The 20,566-nt window shown below is 34.4% G+C and overlaps 1 protein-coding gene across 50 annotated transcripts; it reads right to left on the minus strand.

Moving 5' to 3' along the window:
- Positions 1-882: 882 nt before the first annotated feature.
- Positions 883-19,943, minus strand: LUH (LEUNIG-like protein). 50 transcript variants are annotated; one of them, XR_016059565.1, is made up of 20 exons: positions 19,884-19,943; positions 19,547-19,589; positions 19,271-19,419; positions 19,023-19,068; positions 18,769-18,866; positions 18,310-18,419; positions 17,812-18,104; positions 17,376-17,451; positions 17,179-17,287; positions 16,321-16,370; positions 15,866-16,204; positions 10,160-10,222; positions 9,730-9,960; positions 9,479-9,623; positions 9,287-9,406; positions 9,041-9,190; positions 3,016-3,171; positions 2,782-2,898; positions 2,171-2,371; positions 883-1,373 (listed from the first exon to the last, which is right to left on the minus strand). XR_016059565.1 is itself a non-coding variant. In XM_088872408.1 (20 exons), the coding sequence occupies exons 4-20, from the start codon at positions 19,052-19,054 to the stop codon at positions 1,230-1,232; spliced, it is 2,436 nt and encodes an 811-aa protein (XP_088728534.1). In that variant the 5' UTR covers positions 19,055-19,068; positions 19,271-19,419; positions 19,547-19,589; positions 19,884-19,943; the 3' UTR covers positions 883-1,229. The 50 variants fall into 50 exon arrangements, 26 of the variants coding, with proteins under 26 accessions (XP_088728534.1, XP_088728546.1, XP_088728539.1 ...); XR_016059545.1 differs by having other exon boundaries at positions 3,016-3,187; positions 9,297-9,406; positions 10,160-10,237; XR_016059552.1 differs by having other exon boundaries at positions 10,160-10,237.
- Positions 19,944-20,566: the final 623 nt, after the last annotated feature.

Here is a 20,566-nt window from a genome sequence, read left to right on the forward strand (position 1 = left end):
ATTTGGACCTACAGATCAAGTCCGGGCCCAAATCTTGGACCTGAATACTATTCAAATATGGGTACCAGGTTCGTGTTTAAGTCCCACATTATTTTTCTAAGTATCAATTTGTGAAATATATCTAAATATATTTAAATAAATATGTATTTTAATTTCTGGGTCACATCAACCTTTTCACGAGAAAATTAACACAAGCCTTGTAAGGGTATGTGAACATAAAAGAAACATTCTCAAAAAATAGAAGGAACATTCTCGTTTTCCGTCCCTTCTGGTTTTCAACAAGAAAAATTAGTAGATACCATTGTATCAAAGACCGTTTCCATGTTACTCAGAAATTAGAGAGAATCTATAAAAGCCTTAAAAGATGACCAAAAGACCCTCCATTGCTAATACTTGTAACTAATGTTTCGAAACCCAAAGCAGTGGGGTCATTCATCCCCCAAAACTTGTATATATAAGCCTTTTTTAAGGACCAAAAATCTTTTACTAGAAAAAACTCTAACACTCCAACTTAACACACACACATACATATATATATATATATATATATATATATATATACACACACGGATGCATTCGTAGGTGTAGAGGTAAAGTGCACCTTCAAATTTTATCATGATATATAACTTTGATGAAAAATATTCTTAAGATTATCTCAAAATCTATTTTTATATCTAATTATAAAATTTTAAATTTCAAAAATAGTTAAAATCAAATAGATCTATAAATCTTGAAAATGGGCGGTGTAAATAATATGTTATAAAATACATTATTTCTGAGATTTAAAACAGTGTGTAAACTTATATATATCAGATTTAAAACAGTGTGTAAACTTATATATATCATGAACCTTCAAAAACAAAAAATTATTGCCATGAGTTCTGGATCAATAATCTCTATTAATGGGCTACAACACCCACATATACATACGCAAGTCCGATGGTATTACACATCACATCATACATACATAGATACATGCATCCATGCACTTACCGATGAAGCATTGGAAGGACAAAGCAATCATACATACATGAAAGCATGCATCCATGCATCATGCATGAGCTTCAAAGCAACCACATTCCCAATTTATTTCATTTATGAAAACCATCCAACAAACACAAGATGGAGGCCACCCTTCACCCATTTTTCTCACTCTATACTCCCTAATCTCATTCTCTCTCTTTCTTTTTTTCTTTCTTTTTGGTTAAAAGTAAAACTCAGCACCCTTCTCACTTCCATATCTTAACACATTTGTCATGGCTAGCAGAGGCAACCATGCCAGTTGCTGGCGACTGTGCAAGAGCAGCGATGAGGCCTTCGTGGGCCTGAATCGACATCCTTGAGTCCTCAGCCATGTTCCATAGCTCCAAAGTCTGCCCAACATGGAAGAATAAAGAAGCATATGAATAATTTGAATCAGCAAACTAAACACTAATAATGATATATGTACTAAGTCGTATACATATGCAAAGTAAATATACACAAGGTTCTCTGTAGAGAAGGGTGGCATCAGGCAAGGGTAAAAACCTTGGGCCAGCCTAGGCCCTGTGAGGGCCCGGCCGGAAAGGGCTGGCACAGGCCCTAGCCAGGCCCTCGGGCCAGGCTTCTGGCCCAGGTCCTATTTTTTAGGGCCGGGACGGTCCACCCAGCCCATTGCCAGCCCATCCCTATCAATAGAAAGAACGCCTGTAAGCCCAAGTCTTGCGCCATGTCACAAAGTCCTAGACAACGTGACATGGTATTTCACAGGATGTCTATGCCAAGTATGACTCACAACCCAACAAAAGACTCTCTCTCAGCCTTGCAACATGTAACAAGGGCCTCTAGGAATTGTGACAAGGCTCTTTCTCTCTCTCTCACACACAACCATCCCCCACCCCCCCAACAAAAAATGTAACAAGGTCCTCTACATGATGTGACATGGTACTTCACAGTATGTCTATGCCTAAGTATAACTCGCAACACAACAAAAGACTCTCTCTCTCTCTCTCAACTCAGAACAAGACTCTTCCTCGCTCATGCCAACCTATGAGAAGACTCCCCTTCCCCCCACCCCCCCCCCCCAGGCATACGAAATTATATAAGATCTCCTTTAAGATCAAACAATTCTTATCAAATTGAGTATGACTGTATGTGTAAAAACATCTACTATACCAGGAGTATCTCATACCTGGTAGCCACCAATAACTAAGAGGGTAGGGAAACTTGGGTGGAAAACACAAGAATGGAAATTGTTGCCATTAGAATTGAGCTCGTGAATGCACTCTTCACCAGATGCCAGAGACCAAACTCTAACCGAGTCCTCACTCACAGAAGCTAGATAGTCTCCACTGGCATCCCAACAAACTGAATGGACTGGCTTAGTGTGCCTCTGCAGAAGCCACAAGAAATTGTTTCGTAAAAGAAAAAGAAAAAACCTTTTTCTTATAATTGTAGTATTAAACAATGCGAAAATTTCACAGCACAAATAAAAGAGGCACCATTAGTGTTCAGAAGATTTGCATGCCTAATCTCTCCAAACTGAAACTCACTCCAAACAGAAATAAAGTGCAGTTACGTTTTCTGAAAACTCAAAGGACAACAGTATTATTGGCTGCTGATGAAATACCCTTAGAAAATATGGTCGTAATTGTTTATTCCAGACCAACCGCTGAACGGAAGGCGATAGAAAGAGTGCCACATCTACTACTTGGGTCATGTTATGTTCTTAAGAATCCTCACTCTCTCAGTCACAGACCATCCACAACATATAAAATAGTTAAGCTCCAGAGTCTAAACCACCTTCAATGTGTGAGTGCGCCTGTCAGTCTCAACATCAAATATAGATACAACATTTTCTGCTGCTGCTGCCAATAGCTGCCCAACCCTAGGCTGGAATCTGACTTGTGCTGTTCCGCCCTATATACAGAGAACATGAACATTACGAATAAATAAGAACAGCAAAACTAATGAGGAGAAAATAAGATGGATCAAAATAAAATGAGGAGAAACTGAGAATGTGTCGAGAAAACCGGCCTTGGAAAGACGGGTGCATGATAGCTGAGCAACATTCCAATATCGGATTTCACTGTTACCATCGCATGAGCACAGAAGATCGGTCTTCTTTGGGTGAAAATCCAGAGACATCACATGCGATTTGTGGCCAGTCAATGGAGCCAAACAATAACTCGGCTGCAGCACCATTCTTCTAGTTAATAGATCAGATTATCAGGAAATGCGGCATATAATCACAAAAGAATTTTGAAAATTTTATTTTGGTCACCATAATTTATAAATGGCTATACAAACCAAATCAAGATCATAAGAGGTTTATAGTGCAACAGTGCAAACCCAAATATTGAAAGTACACACCGTACCATGCTTGAAGGTGGCATGCCAAAAAGAAACACATAGACTAGTAGACTGACTAACCATTAGATATGAAAAACCTTTTCATTTCCATAGTTGAAAACAGAAGCTAAATTGGGTCCCAGGCCAGTCCGAAGCAAAGGTTACTACGCCTTGTAAACCCAAGTTCTAGCTAACTTTTGGATCATATTTGGTCTGGAAAAATATGCAAGTTTCAAGTTCATACCTCGACATTCTTAACTAACATTTTTTCTTTTGATATTAACAAGATGCTGATGACATTATAAAACACAATTTTAGGTAACCTAGAATTTCCCTTGACGACATTTTCCATATTATACATTGCATTCATATCTAATATCTTATATAATTAGGTGACAAAATATTAATTTTTCTGACATTATCCATTCATAAAATCCCGCAGACACCAACCAAAAACAAGCATTTTATGTTGAAATCTCATTTTTCTGACATTATCCATTCATAAAATCCCGAAGACACCAACCAAAAACAAGCATTTAATGTTGAAATCTCATTCTCTTAAAACACCTATGTTCATTCATATATACATTCTGAATTTTATCCTTTCTTGTGTTGCCGCTCATCCATCCAATGATGAACACCTATTTCCATAGTCGTTTATAATTAAAGGTAACAGTAAGATAAGGATATTGCTATCAGAATATCCAAACCATAGTTAGCAAGCGGAGAAGTAACAATATATTAGCAAACTGAAACACCGGTAATAAATTGGTGTTGGTCCAAAGAGTCGGAAGCAAATATCAGGACCAAAATACAGATTGCCAAATATTATCTCGAGTATTATGAATTTAGCTCAAAAAAACAAAGTAAAAAATGGATATGTAAAACTTTCAAGAATGAAATAACAAAACTTTCAAAAAATGTGAAACAAATCAACTTCTGTACACAAAGAGAGAGTAACAAAAGGCATACTTGAATTGAACAATATGTATAAGCAAACACTTTTTTCTTGTGGGAAGGGGGGGGGGGGGGGGGAACTGTAAACAAATCCAAATATTCACCTTACCTCTAATTCCCAGGAGCCTAAACTTTAATTTTGATTTAATCGTTTTCTCTCTCTCTATGCAATGATGCTCATGGTTTAGAGAAAAAGAAAAAAACAATCATTGGGTTACTCTTCTTCTAAATCAACCTATTATTTTAATTTTTTGGAAATTAATTTTTTGGAAAAAAATTTTTTGTTTTGGGAGAATAATTTTTTGGAATTATGTTGTTGTTGCTGTTGTTTTTTATTTTATTACAATACAATATCTTTAAAGCAATATATGGGTGAAATTTTTTAATGAAATTTTTTCTTAGATCAAGATTCTTAATTTAATCCTACATCTAAAATTCATCAAATCATGAAGAGAACCTAATTTGAAGAAAATTATGGAAGAAGTTTTAGCTAAAAGGTTTTTTGAAGAAAGATAAACCATTCATTTGCATTGGCTCCATTAAAAAAAGGGAAAAGTTTATATCGAGCCGAGGCTCTAAACAATCAAATTAGAGCCCACCTCAAAAATTTTACTAGAAGAGGTTGTTTTGATGCCCAAATATCCTCAAATTGATCATCTTGACATCAAGATGTATGGACATGAGAAAAAAATAGATTTCATGTTTTGGAAATAGTGCATCTTGTAACACATTTTTGGACTGTCAATTTTCAAGATTTTCATGTGTTCATAGATCTGCTTGATCTACACTATTTTTGAGGCTTTAAATTTTACAATTAAAGATGAAAATACATTTTAAGGCTATCACAAAGATTTCCAATATTGAAACCATATTTCTCGATACTATTTGAAGGTGGGCTCTAATTTGATTGTTTAGAGCCTCGGCTTTATACAAACCTCACCCTTTAAAAAAAGGTGATTTCTTAAGGATCGTTCAAAAAAGGAGTTTTTCATAGATTTTAAAAAATCTGAGATTTTTATAAAAAAAAATTGTTTTCATTGAGACTTGCTAATAATGGTCTGGGGTCACAGGGCTCATATGAATGTCATTCCAATATGCACATTGTTCTCTTGAATAGATTCCAACTGAACAAGGTAAGACGCATTTGTTTCGCAGGTCTCATCAAAAGGTTATATATAAATAATGTGACACTGATAAAAACATTAAAGAAATAATATAATGAATGCAAAACATGACGATGTCTCCCTCATTATGCTATGTGGTTGAATATTAGATATTTGTTTGGCCAAGTAATGGAAAATTGTTTCATGCGGGCTGGACCGCATTTCTACATATGCGGCCCAGAAAGTGTAAAGCATCCATCTTAAAGATGGATACAATAGGTGTTCCCTCCAAAAACAACGGAAACTAACGGTCCAAATGCTTTCTTACTAGAATTGTTATTTCTAGTTTTAAAACTTTATTTATTTTTTCATATTCATAATGTCCATGTTAGATATTACATGTCCTTAAAAATTAAGTCCTAAAATCCATCTCAAAAATAGATTTATTAAAAGGCCCGCATTTCTACATATGCAGGCTTATAGCTGCATAGAAACCGGGTCCCCAAGTAATTTGTTATGCAATATTATAAAATAATGCATCAAAATTTGGTATGGTAAATCAAGCAATGTACAATGGATAATATATTGCCAAAAAAATTATTATCTCAAATTCTTTATTATAGTTTTTATAAAAACAATATCAAGAGAACAAACTAAATTAAACAAAATTATCTATAATCAATATATCACATAAATTTCCTATAAAATGGTAAAGATATAAATTTGATTTTGACAAATTATTTATAACAATCAATATATGAATAATTATAATATTATGGAATAGTGTAAGCCCAATGGCCCAAATTGAATATGGGCCAATCTAACGGTCATGACCACATTTTATTTGAATTTTAATTTTTATTCATAAATTCAAATCACTTGAAATTTAAAGTGTCCACTCTTCTCATTAAGGCAAACCTAATAAATTTAAAAAATAATTCACACAAAATAAATTGACCAAGATACCTTAAAACTTTCACGGTATTTTGGTTAATTTATTTTTTACAAATTATTTTTAATATGTTTTTGTAGATTCACCTATTTTTAAAGAGTATATACTCTAAATTTCAAGTGATTTAGATTTGTAAACAAAAAAATTAAAAATCAAATCATCATCATCATCATCGTCAAAGCCTTTTTCCAACTAATTGGGGTCGGCCACATGAATCGTAGCCTGCCATTTGGCTCTATTGAGGGTCATACCCTTAGTGAGGCTATAAGTCCCCATATTTATTCTCAGTACTTCCAATTGTTTCCTTTTGGGCCAACTCCTTGCCCTCTTTGTGCATTCCACTTGAATTAACTCACACCTCCTAACAATTGTTGTACTGAGTCTACGCCACATATGGCCCGTCCACCTAAGTCCACTCTCTCTCATGTTATCGCCTATAGGTGCCACACCTAAATTTTTCTAAATGTATCATTTCGAATTCTAACCCTTCTTGCCTTGCACTCATTCTTATATGGGTGTGCATTGCATAAGATTGTAACCTTAAAAAATCAAATTAAGGTGCGCCTCCAAATTTTACCTTAAATGTAATTTTGGTGACAAAAATTCTTGAAATGGCTTGTGAATCTATTTTTATCTCTAATTATAAAATTTTAAAATCCAAAAATGGTTCAAATCAAGAAGATCTATAAACACATGAAAATCTTGAAAATGGTCAGTTTAAATAACGTGTTGCAAGATACCCTATTTGACTCGAAATCTTTTTCTCTTTTCACATTCATACATCTTGATGTTGAGATGATCTATTAGAGGGTTTTCCGACATCAAAACAACCCTTTATGGTAGATTTTTGCGATGTATCTTCATTCTGTATTTTAAGGTTGCAACCTTATATAAACTTTTTCCTATATATAAGAAACGTATACAAAGTGATCATTTACTTTTGATACAAGGAGGTCACAATCCCTCTTGTCCATATTTTAACTTAGGCGGTTGCAAGTGTCATTGATTAAACTCAAAGTTCGACAACAATTTCTCGAACTTCATAACATAACCCAAGCCATTCAGTTTGACATCTAATGGCTAAGAATGATTATGACTTCCTTGTAACAATGGTAATCCGTCTTATAATACACAATTTATATATATATATATATATATATATATATATATATATATATATATATATATATATATATATATGGATTTTTTTTAGATTTTTTTTTTCATATCTAATGATTAGCAGGGCAAAATTGGCATTCAAAGGGACACTTGTCGTAAGAATAAAGGGGGTCCACTTCTTGCTTCATGTATAGTAATAATAGATAGATTTTCTCATATGAACTATGAAGTATATTATACATATTTGAGTATGATTTATAAAGATACTAATAATGTCGATTAGTATCTTTTGTTTTACTCCAATAACTACACTATTATTTTTCTACTTTATCTTTTAATATTCTTTTACCAGATTAATCTTTTCTCCTTTTAAATATATTCAATTTGTATCATCTAAATATTTAAATATTTTATCTCAAAATTAATGTGACATATATACTAAATAATGATGTATTTTTGTTTTCCCTTCTCGGGAATGTATAACCTTGATGATCAAATAATTACCTAATCTTGATAATCAAATAATTACCATTACCCTTTCATCATATTATAATATAGAATCAGTATATTTAAAACTAATATTATATTTTTTACTCTATAAAGACTAATTTATTTCTTGGCATGCATTAGCAATAAATTGTGTGACACCATGATGAAAGCATATCACTCATAAAACCAATTTCTTGCTATGCCTATCTCCATCTCCACTTCATATTGGTAAAGACTATCTATTTTTCTCTTTCTATCTTATCTCTATATACATCTCTCTCCTTAAAGATTTGGTAACAGGACCTTCCTTGCCAAACTTCAATTATCTTCATATGCCTCCCAAAATATGCTCCAATGTGATTTCTTGTCCAGGTGAAACCATAAATCCTTTAGGCTTCTCATGTGAAAGCAGAGGTCTTCTTGTTTCCAGTCTATTACACATTTGGATACAAAACAAGGACTGATAAATTACTCATTCTCACAAATAAATTACTAATTCTCACAAATTTGATTATATGGTAGTAATGTCAGAAAAACAAAAGCATTAATAAGATAGCATTCCACATAGAGAAGATGCCACACCAAGGCAAGTAAACTTACTAACTATTGGTAAATGTCAAACACCAGAAACCAACAAGCAACAAGAAAGTAATACCCTCAAACTGAGTGTCACCTGCAAGCCATAAGTATTGCGCTCAACTGTCACTCATTAAGTGTTGATCCTGGCATCTTCTAGACAAAAAGGTACAGATAAGAGACCACATGGATTTTCAGCCAATTTTCAAAAAATGGTAAAGCATTTGAAAGGCTCTCTAGTCTCTATATAGATACTTCACAAAGAGTTCAGTGAACTAGTAAGTTATGCAGTTCACAAAGGTTCTCATCCCATTGTATTTAAGAACCTCATACATAATTCAAGAGAAATTATTTGTCCAAAATAAAAGTAATATACATCAAGAACAGCAAAGAGAAAAGAGTCATGTTACACTTTCGAAATACACAGAACAGAAACTTCATCTATCAAGCAATTCATACATATCCTAAAAAGTAAAACGCATAAATATGAGAGAGACTATTTAGATGTACTTACGTCAGTTGCATTCCACAATCTAATAGTCCTATCAAATGAAGAAGTTGCTAACTGTGTTGAATTAGGTTTGAATCGTATATCAGTGATTAGACTAGTGTGCTCCTCAGGAGTGCTCTCTGTTTTTAGGGTGTCCATGTTCCAAAGAACAACCTACAATACAAAATAGAGATCAGCATGTTTACTAGCATCACTGTCAGGATAAGAGCAAGACCAATTAAAGCTTTGTAGAGATACTCGATAAGGTACCATGCATCACCTTCATCTCATGTCCAGCACTAGCTAACAACTTTCCATCAGAAGAGAAATGACAACAGATAACTTTGCTATTGTTTGAACTTAGACAATCAACCTCGGAGAAAGAAAAACCTGAAAGGGAGTGCCAAATTATTAGTTTTGCATATTTCACTGGCAAAATAGTCCCAGCAACCAGTCACTTACCCTTTGATGAATCTGTGTTATGCTCCATAGGACTTCTTTTTAGTGAGCCAAATAGTGCATCTCGAGTATCTCCATCATCATGAGACAAAAAAGATTCGACATTATCCTCCAAGGAACCAACATCTCCAAAGTGTTCCATGTCTTCCTGTCAGGTACAAAAGCAAGGGGAACAATTAAATTATGTTAAAATAGGCAGAAAAATAAGCACATTTGACCAGCAGTGAACAAGAAGAAATACTGCAGGCACATACCAGCTGATTTGAAGATGATGTAAGTCCACCTGTCCCATCTGGACCATACATCATTAAGCTTTTAGGCATACTATTCACATGTGTTAAACTTCCAGGCATGGTCATCCCATCACCGGGCGTATGAGTTGACGGAGTTGAAGGTGCAGAGTTTGGGGAAGGACCAGTGGTGTTTCCAGTACCAGTACTATTTGCAGCCCCAGAGGGAGATTGCTGCTTCCTTTTTCGGTTATTCTGGACTCACAAAAAGGACCACCAGATAACCAAACTTATCAATGCCTTAGAAGCTAATATATTTGAAAATATTCGAAACATGCAGTGTATCATCTCTCAATATGAGCTTAATGACGTGCAACATTTCACCAATGAAATAAAGAATCATAACATGCAAAGGAAAAACCTTCCAGACGGTCTACAAAATAATAATACAAACCTGTTGTAGTTGTTGCTGTTGCAGCTGATCTGTTGGTTGCTGATGTGCTGACAGCTGCTGTATCTGTGTCATCTTCATCTAATTCAAAGTCCATAAGTAACTTAAAACCCTATATTGACATTGACTACTCAATCTATTGTTTGGACAATAACCACCATTGATTTAAAGAATTAAATTAATTAGACTGCAACAAAATATCAGCCTATCATAATGAACTCAAAAGGTTCAGAAAGAAGTAATATAGCTCATGAACAAAACAACCTAAGCATTTCTATTAATCAATACATCCCAAGAAAAAAGCAAGAGAGAAGAAAAGAAGTAACATAGAGAGAGAGAGAAGCATTTAACTTAATCCGTAAAAATTGTGCAGTCCAGTTAGCCATGTGTTTAGAAACCAAGGATGCTTGGAAGTAAACAAGATCAAGCATATTAGAGTAAAAAATTTTACTAAAAGAAAACTAATAAACAATACAGGTATATAAAATTAGAATAAAATTAAGGCATACCTGAAATCTACTGGACTTCGTAAATTTCAGAAACATCACAAAATAATGATACGAAAAAGTATAAAATCAGGTAAGCGATCCCAGTACAAAATTAGGTAACCAGACTAGTATGTTTAATTCAAAGTGACGTGTTCATGCTTGTAGAGATTCCCACAAAGGACTTGTAAATTGGCTCACAATCACGAAGGCCAAAGAATCAGGACAACAGTCAAAACCTGAACCATGGCACAGTGGTCTGGCTAGCTGGAATGAGTTTCAAAGAAATGCCAATCCTGAACCAAGTTTCTGGGTGATAACTGGAAAACATTCTCTTTTCAGGCCATTGTAAATTACAATTCCAGCGTTATGGGTTTATGGCCTGAGTATACATGTAACCAAGAGCCAATTTCAAAATTAAGCGTCATGGGTTTATTCGGAGCCAAAAAGGTATCTCCTGGCACACAATGCACATAGATGTAAAGAGTACCAAATCATCTAATTATAGGAATTTGAATCTTTTATTAGTCACTTACAAATGCCTGTGCCAAACAAGTCTATAGGAGTAGATTTGCTATGTTCCCTCCAGCCACAAGATGCGTGAATCACAGCAACAAATGAAAAATTAATCAATGGTCTCAATAATCTGCAACAAAGCTCCTCAAATTCCACAACACTGTTGCTTTTTCATCCACACGCAATCTATTTCTCAAGTTTTGTTTCTTTACATAACCTCATCCTTTTCTAATCTGTCTAGTTCTTTTATACTTTTGCATTGGATCTTTCTATTGTTTCTACCCACAAATCTTTTTTACATACTTTATTTTCAGCTCATCTTTTACATGATTTTCCTGTTGGATTATTTCTCTCTTTTACTTTCTTTTATTTGTGCATGTATTAGTGCATGTGAGTGCATTTACATCGTTCAAGAACTCTCTGAAAAGGGTTTATCGTATCTAAAGAATAGATATCTTCAATTTTTTTAAGCATTTCAGATTATAGTTACCAGAATCGTCCACCCTAGGTGATGATTCCTGAACCAGAATCACGACTCCATGTTTCTATGAAGGAATCATCCCATTCCTGAAGTTATGAGTCAAGATTCCACATTTTTTTAATCTCATTCTGAAGTCTTTGAAAACTAGATTCTAACTCAAAAATTTTGCCAACCAATATGAGACTTCACTTCTAATTTTTAGGAATAGCAAATATTTGGAATCTAGATCAACAACATCAAAATAATTGTCAAAATTTTATGGGATGCTTGGAATTTTTAAAACATTACTTGAAAAAAAATTTATTTAGAATTTATTAATATTTAAAGGGATAATCTAAACTTCACAACCCTTCAAATTACAAAAGTTAAAGATAGAGAGAGTTGTGAAAGGCGGATTTACTAATTTTGTAGTCTATTTTCTAAAAGAGTTACTTTGTGTGATATCTTCATCATTAAGAGCAATTTTGTAAATATTACTACAAGACAAGGGACATTTTTGTCTTCTCCATAAAGGGCAAAATTGAAATTTTTACTAAAAGACAAGGGCACTCTACAAATAAATTTCCAGGATACTAACTTCTAAATTGCTTAAAGGTTAAGTTACCTATTAAAATAATTTTTTAAACAAAAAGTAATGATCTTTTTTATATACATCCATCACAACCCTTTCTAGCTTTAACCTTTGTATTTTGCAGGGTTGTTAACTCTAGACAAACCCATAATTAAAATATGATGGGTGTTCTAGATCCACAACATAAAAATGATTGTCAAAAATTTATGGGATGCTTGAAATTTAAAAAACATTATTTGAAAATTTTTCTTATTTAAAATTTATTAATAATTAAAATATGATGGGTGTCTAAAAACTCAAAAGGGTGTCAACAAACTTTGGTTTGCATTATTCCTAAATTTTCAGAATTTGTAATAAATATCTTATTTTTTAAAATAAATTATCAATAAATAAAGTGATTTTATTTTCATTATTCAATCTAAAAACCTAGGAAAGTATTTAGCTTAGGGTACTCAACCTTGTTTCCAATAATTGTGGGGAATTGTGATAAAAGGCACTCAATACATCAAAGCCAATGTTAGGGGAGAGCAGTCAAAGACATTGTTTTTAATAATATGCGAGCCCTGGGGAAGCGTACTCAATATAGTCCAATACTAAGGAATTCTTGCTTATAGATACTCTAAAATAGTGTTTTAAAATGCAGGATGCGGACCCAATGTGGTCGGAGGCCGATGCGGGGATGTAGTTCGAAGAGGTCCCAATGCGGCCGATGCGGGGATGTAGTTCGAAGAGGTCCCAATAGACTTAAAAAATCAAAAAAATAAAAAATATAACAATGCATAAAAAACATCGATGTAATTTATGTGATAGCAAGCATTTTAATTTATTCGATAACTCTCTAATATATTAGCTGCCTGAGACTCTGAGTCCTCTGATAACCTAATTGAGCGATATAGTTTGTTCATAATCTTTAATATAATTAACATGTAAAACAAAACAATCTATCATATTTCAATTAACATATCCAAATTTCCAAACTTTAAAGTTCAAACTCTAAAGAGACAACTACCAAAAGTTTATGAAGACATGAAAAACAAAAGATGATCAATTCTCAAGAAATAAACCAAATACAAATTTTTTCAAAAGATAACCAAAATATCTCTAACTCTTTTTGAAAAACAGAAACAATGGATTCAAGAAATAATCCAAATACAATTTCTTTTTGGTTTTTAATCATCAAAGAAACACCAGAAGTGGTTCTAATAAGGGTTTTTTGGGGTAATACCCTCTCAAACCTTTTCCCCCTCAGCCTCATGATGCATAATGTGGCCACATAATTCGGGATGAGGCTGCACAAAAAAAACTTCTCTAAAAACCTTAAATCTCTTGGAACTTGTTTCTTGATAATTTTTCTACTAGTTCCAAGTGGTTACGTGTGTGATTCCCATAATATAGGGATCTCAATTTTCAGTTGACGATACCACGATTCCAATAAGGTAGGAATCTAGATACCTATTGGATCAAAGCGTGATTTCGAAATGGCATGAATACCGTTTCATGTGATATGCATTGTATGGACAACAAAACCGACTATAAGAATCATCTAGCCACCCATGATTCTGATTCCTGAAAAGATCCCAAATCACAGGTGTTTCCAACAATTATATTTCAGATGAACCCAATGTTGGATTTGGTAATATCCAAAATCTGCCCCATAATCTATATATAGGATTAATATTGATATTGATATTAATCAGTTTCCTAAGTTCGTTAAGATACCCATTGAAATTCAATTAGATTAGGGCTTTTGGTTATATCTTAAGTTTGAGATATATTTGACATCTATGATATCCCTATTTGGTATGGGATTCATAATGTTATATATAAAGAATGAGAGAGGAAATAATTTGTGTGTCCTATTTGGGTCACCTTATGAGAAAGGTGGACTTCCCTCTAGAGAGAGGCAAGGGCCTCTTGCACAGAGGAAAAGCCTCTAGAGAGAAAACTAATCTTCTAGTAAGCCTTGCTCTCGCATCTCTAACTGGTGTGTTCAATATTAGTTGTCAGAAGTAAAGAGAAGGAAGAACGGCTTGTGATGATCGTAACTGATACAAAAGGGTTGTTAAACTGGGTATTGTCGATGATTAGTAAGATATTTTGTGTCCCAAAATCTATGATGCAACTATCCTTGGTGTAGCTTCAATTTGCCATGCATATGGATGTAACCCTTTAAGGTGAACCACATAAATCTTTGCGTTCATGTGGTTTGTATTTTATTTTACTTTTTCTCGTGCTACGGTTTGTACTCTCACCCATTTTGTTTCTAGCTGGCTCAGTACACAGTCTTGGTGGGATCCAACCTTTGGATCTTTGTTTCCACATATAAGAGGGTTCTTTAAGTACACGGTCTTGGCGGGATCCAACTTTCAAATTTTTGTTTCCACATATAAGAGGTATGAGAACCAAGTTTAGTACAAGGCTTGGGCTTGTGCATTAGGTCAAAGAAAAACATGGCAAAATATGTGAGTGTTTTGTTTAAAGTGGAGAAATATGATAGCAGACACGAACTTTTCAAAAGTAATAACGAAGGGATTTATCTTGCAAAAAAGGAAGAAATCATAAAGCTATTCGATGGATGATAGCATGGCAAGCAGGTGACTTTGTTTCAAGGTAGAGATTGTTGGATTTGGTGATATCCAAAATAACCCCCATAAAGAAATCCTATGTTATATGAGATTGATATTGATATTTATAAGTTTCCTAAGTTATTTGGGATACCCATTGAAACTCTTGGTTACATGTTAAATTTGAGATATGACATTTATGGGATTCCTATTTGGCATTGGATTCATAACCTTATACATATGGAATGAGAGATTAAATAATTTTTGTGACCTATTTGGTTCACCATATGGGAGAAGTGGACTTCTCTCTAGAGAGGCACGGGCTTCCTGCACAAAAAGGAGGAGCCTCTAGAGAGGCACGGGCTTCCTGCACAGAAAGGAGGAGCCTCTAGAGAGACAATTGGGCTTCCAGAAAGAGAAACGCTATGTCCATGCCTTATTTCTTTTAGAGAAGTTGTTCTCATGAAGATCTTAGGTGGAATCCATTTTGTAGAGAGAGTCAGTTTCTCATTGCTCTCGCATCCTTATCTGGTGTGTTCGGTAATGGTTGCCAGAAGTAAAAAGAATGAAGAACGAAATATAATGTCGATCAGGAGAGCTAGCATAGAAGGGTTGTTCAACTGGATATTTTCGATGGTTAGATACCTTTTGTGTTCCAAAATCTTTAATATAACTCCCATTGGAATAGTGGACTTCAGTTTGTCATGCCCATGGATGTAGCACTTTAGGGTGAACCATGTAAATCTTTATCTTCTCATGGTGTATGCATTTTATACTTTATTTCATGCATTATAGTTTGTACTCTCAAATATTTTGTTTCAAGTTGGTTAAGTGCACGATCCTGGTAGGATCCAACTTCAGACTACCTATTCTACATAAAAGAGGGTTCTTTAATCCTAACACCCAATTGATACCCAGCTTCTCCAATATCAACAAACATATTTCATATCTATACATATCAATCCATTCATACCATCAACAAATTATTAGTTATATGATCAAACTCACATTACCTTTTGGCATACTGTGGTGAATATTTGAACGTGAATATTTGAACTAACAAAACCAGTTAAACATCTTTCAGACACTAACCTTCATGAGAAGTTCAGCCTGATCTTGTGACCCCGCTCTGGCCATGGGAGAGCTTGCTTGGATGGAACCCATAGTTCCATCAGTTCCTGTGGGTTGGCCATCCTTCCCATTCAAACCACCCCTTTGCAAAACCCTAAATCTTCGAGGATCCATTTCTCCATAGTTGGGTGTACCCGATGAACCCAAACCGCCTTGTGCTGCATGTGCCTGAGCCTGTGCTAAAAGATGATGTTGCTGCTGAGGTGACAAAAGCTGAAACTGTTGCAGCTGATTTGGAGTTTGCAAAAAGGATTTATGTACTTGCTGACCTAGACCTGATCGAAGTTGGTCAATGCCCTGCTGAAGACATGAAGTTAATAGAGATCCATTAGCGAAACATAAATGCCAATGCAATGAATGGTCCTTCTAAATGTTAATGAGATTAGACTTACGCATAAATTTTATATGCCACTTACAGTTAAAGGCCAACCCTTCAATGGCAAACCACTGACACCCTGATTTATTCCTGAAAAGGAAAAAGAAGCTGAGATAAAATAAACAAATCGAAGTTGAAATGCATTTATGCATTGGTTAAAAATATATGAAAAGACAATATATTTTTCCAATAAAATAAGGATCTTTCTTTTTAAGGTTTCCTATAAACTTGAAAACCATGCTAGACTCATCTATCAAAATATGTTTCAATGCAGTAGTTGCGTTAAATATACAGAGTGTTTGGCCTGACACTATATACTATCTCACTGCCTGCACAAGCAAGAAAAGAGATGACGCTCAAGCATCATAATAGACACAAATATGGTTCCCAAGACCTTGTTCATAAACTTTGACACAACTTCCATATCCATTTTGATTAATAATCCCTATTTCACAGACATGTACAGGAACTCTTAAGACCATAAGAAACAATAAGGGCATATTTGGTTCACGTGAAAGTATGTTCACGCAAAAAATTCCTTTATTTGGTTAGGTGTGGGAATATTTTCACACTAATTAACTGTCCAATTGGTACAAAAAAATGCTGGAAAAAATATTTTTCCCACATTTCACCACATGAGGGAATTCTTTCACGTGAAAATATTTCGCAAGAAGCATTTTCAGTATTTTCACATGAAACAAACGTGCCCTAAATGAATAGATGAAAATTTCTGACAAGAATCCAATCATAGCACTGCTTAAAAGGTAGCGTGCTGCTATAGAACCGCGTCAAAACAATGAATGGAAGTAATTTCCATAGATAGTTCTTCAGAACGAGCTTGCTGTCCAAACTTTGTTATTTATTTTCCAAACACTTCAAAGTAAATAAGAGATCACACCTGGGCTACCAAGGCCAGATTTTGACTGCATAACTCCTTGTCCGTACATGGATGAATCCATTGGCAAAGACCTCTGACTTGCAGCCAAATTGACTTCACTTTTGATATCCTGCAATGAGCCCCAATGATCAAACAAGTCACAAACCATAGAAGCATATATTAATATCAAAATGTATTAAGATGATGAAAGCTATTACAGCCGTCTGCTGAGATCGTGCGTGGATTTGCTGTAATGCAGCAGATACATTCCCAGGAGTTCCTTGAAGCAACTGGCTGCATCAACAAAACATTCATTCACTCAATGATGGTCCATAGAAGTCAAAAGATCATGAATGCACTCAAGTTTACATGTACAGACAAAACACATAATTTTCCAGACTCATACAGGCATGCATATACATGCACCTGTATGTATGTATATATATAGATATAGATACATTTATGCAAATTATAGTGTATATAGATAGATAGATAGAGAGAGACAGGAAGATCATAAACAAATATTTATATAGACCACATATAACACGTAAGGAGAATGTGTGGAAAAGCAAAACACATGAAGAAGAAATAAATCAGAAAAAATGGAATTATCAATCACAACTCGCTTATACAAAGAACAAAACACAATCCTACCCTGAATGGTTGGTAGCAGATTTCAGAAGGGCCATCCTGTTGGCATCGAGAAGCTGAGGAGATGACTCCGAGTCCATCGAGTGAGGGTGTTTCAAGCGTTCTTCATAAACCTTTGCAGCAAGAACACTTGCTGGAGACTGACCCAACACCCCCTCGGAATTCATTCCATTTAATGGGCCATTAAGGGAAGCATGGTTCGCATCTCTTCGTTGCATTTGAGCATGCCTTTGCTGCATAATTTGAAATTGTTGCATTTGCATCTGTTGCTGCTCTCTGGCTTTCATTTGTTGTGCCTATTTATCAAAAAACAAAAAAAGAATTATAACCACCACATTTGACAATGTGTTGTTTATTGAGTTTTTAAACCAATGATATGTCCCAGAAGAGAAAAACAACCCATTTATCAAAGGATTACTCTGTTCAGTCTCTAAACCAAAAATAATAAGGATACCCGATAGACAAAAAAATAAAAAGTCCCATTGTATATAACAAAATCACCTCAATATAAGCAGCAGCAACCTCAGAATGTTTCTCATTTGTCCTTGCAATAAATATGTCCCAGAAGACAGACCACCATTCAAAAAGGAAGCCCCCCGGTGCATCAATAGCTACCATCAATATGTCAGTTAGGTGGACTATTACAGATATTTCACCACAAGGAAAAGAAAATATTAAATTGTCAAAATTTCTCTCCTTGTCAGAAAAAATAAAATATAAAAAATAAAAAAGTAAGATGTTCTGGAAGAAAATCTTGTGACGTTGAGAAAGCTTTTCTTCTTTTTGTTTTGACTCCTTAAAAAACGAACCCAAAACTAAAGCTCACAATTTGGCCATTATAAGTGATCATATTTGAAATTTCAAAGGTTAAGTTCAAATTAAAGGGAAATTAAATTTTAGTTCAGCTTAGAAACACATTAAAAGTTCAAGAACAAATCAGATAAATGATACATGCATTACCTACTGGGTCTGAAGCAACTTTCCCTTCCACCATGAAAGCTTTGGCAGAAGCTTGCAGATTCCTCTTTAATAGATAATCATAAATATAGACATCAAGCCTGAAAAAACAATGTAAAAACAAATGGATAAAAGATGTTTCTAGCAAAGATAACCATAAAACAGGGAAAAAGTTCACAACTCTCTTATCAAAAAAATAAGTTAATAGAGTAATGCAAATTTGACAAAAAGAGTCTGATAGAACGTAGAATGCATACATTTTATCTGCTTCCCAACTGCTTTGCGCCATGATTGGCCTCGATCCTGAAATTGATGAAGAAATTAAAACAGGCAGTTCCGATCTCTTAATCAGTCGAAAAAGCTACAATCAAATGTTCAAAAGGTAAGGATCGATGAACAGTGAATGTGATATTCATACTAAAATAGTCCATGAAAATTCTATGATCAAATAGATAAAGGGACATTAAAAATCACAGATACAGATCAAACTTCTTATCATTTTCACCTCTGATTCAGCAAAACAAAGTGAAGCAGGAAACCAGCATCCTGCATTAATGATCAAGGCCTCCAGATATACAACGACTCCACATCAGAAATCCTAGCTCAAACTCCAAGAAAAAAACCATGGACTTTCCGAATTAAATTCAAGATTTCCTGGAAAAAAACAAAAACACAGAGAGGATGAATGCCAGCTCATACGAGGAACCCTAGTTCAAACTACATGAATATAGACCCATCAAAAACAATGTTAACGAACCATATCAGTATAAATTCCCCTCACCTTCCGCAAAAAAATAAAAAAATTAACAGCAATCTCACCAACCCTAGCAAAAACTCCCAAAAGAAATGTGTAATCAGAATTACTCTCTAAATCCAATAAAATAAAATAAAAGTAAACAGTATCTCAAAAATCCATGAAAAAACCCATAAGAACCACAATTAACTCAGAAAAAAATACCTGGAGAAAAACAACATACCGCACAAAATCTAGCTCAAAAAAATAATTAAAAAAATAGGGTTAATTCGGTAAATTCCAAAAGAATTCTAGAAAAAAAGACTCCCGATCCCTGCCTTAGTCCTAAAATTTTTCATATAATCGTGCAAAAAAATACGCGTACCTGATGAATTCTTTCGCAATATATTCTTGTTCACCGCCCCAAAGAAATCAAAACGAACTCAAACTCAAGCTCTGCTCTGTCCATTTAATTGAGCGTGTATTTTTCTAGGTCCGGATTTAGGTTCGGTAATCCCAGCTCAGCTTCGGGCGTCGGTTAGGCCTAAGGGCCACCGAGAGTAATGATAGCGGGGTGATAAAAGACGAAAAACGTCCTGGTCTTTTATAGGAATGTCTATCACGGCCTTACGGACTTCTTAGTCCATCTTTTGACCATAAATTGGAGGTGTTTTGGAATTTGACCAAAATACCATCGCTGACTTTTCTTTTTTACTAACGTTTGTAAAATTAAGAGAGATTTACGTACGGATTTTAAAATTTTAGATAAAATCAATGGTTTAAAAAGCTGATCGGTGATTCGGATCGGGCACTTCAAAAATCGATTCGAATCGGTAAATCGGCGATCTGGATCGGGAATCGACTGAATAAGTCAGATTAAAACTTCAAAAAAATCCGAAAAAATTATTAAAATTTATTATAAATATTGTTTTTTAGTAATTCAATAAGAAATGAAGGTACTCCATTAAAAATTTTCATTTCTTTCCATGAATATGCAAATTTTGATATGTTCTTTCTCTGCATAAACTACTATTTACCATTTAACTTACATCACACAAAAGGATAAAC

The sequence above is a fragment of the Amborella trichopoda genome, chromosome 7 (assembly GCF_054954075.1).
Source record: "Amborella trichopoda isolate Santa Cruz 75 chromosome 7, AtrichopodaSantaCruz75HAP2 v2.0, whole genome shotgun sequence".
In the NCBI taxonomy this organism is placed as follows: Eukaryota; Viridiplantae; Streptophyta; class Magnoliopsida; order Amborellales; family Amborellaceae; genus Amborella; species Amborella trichopoda.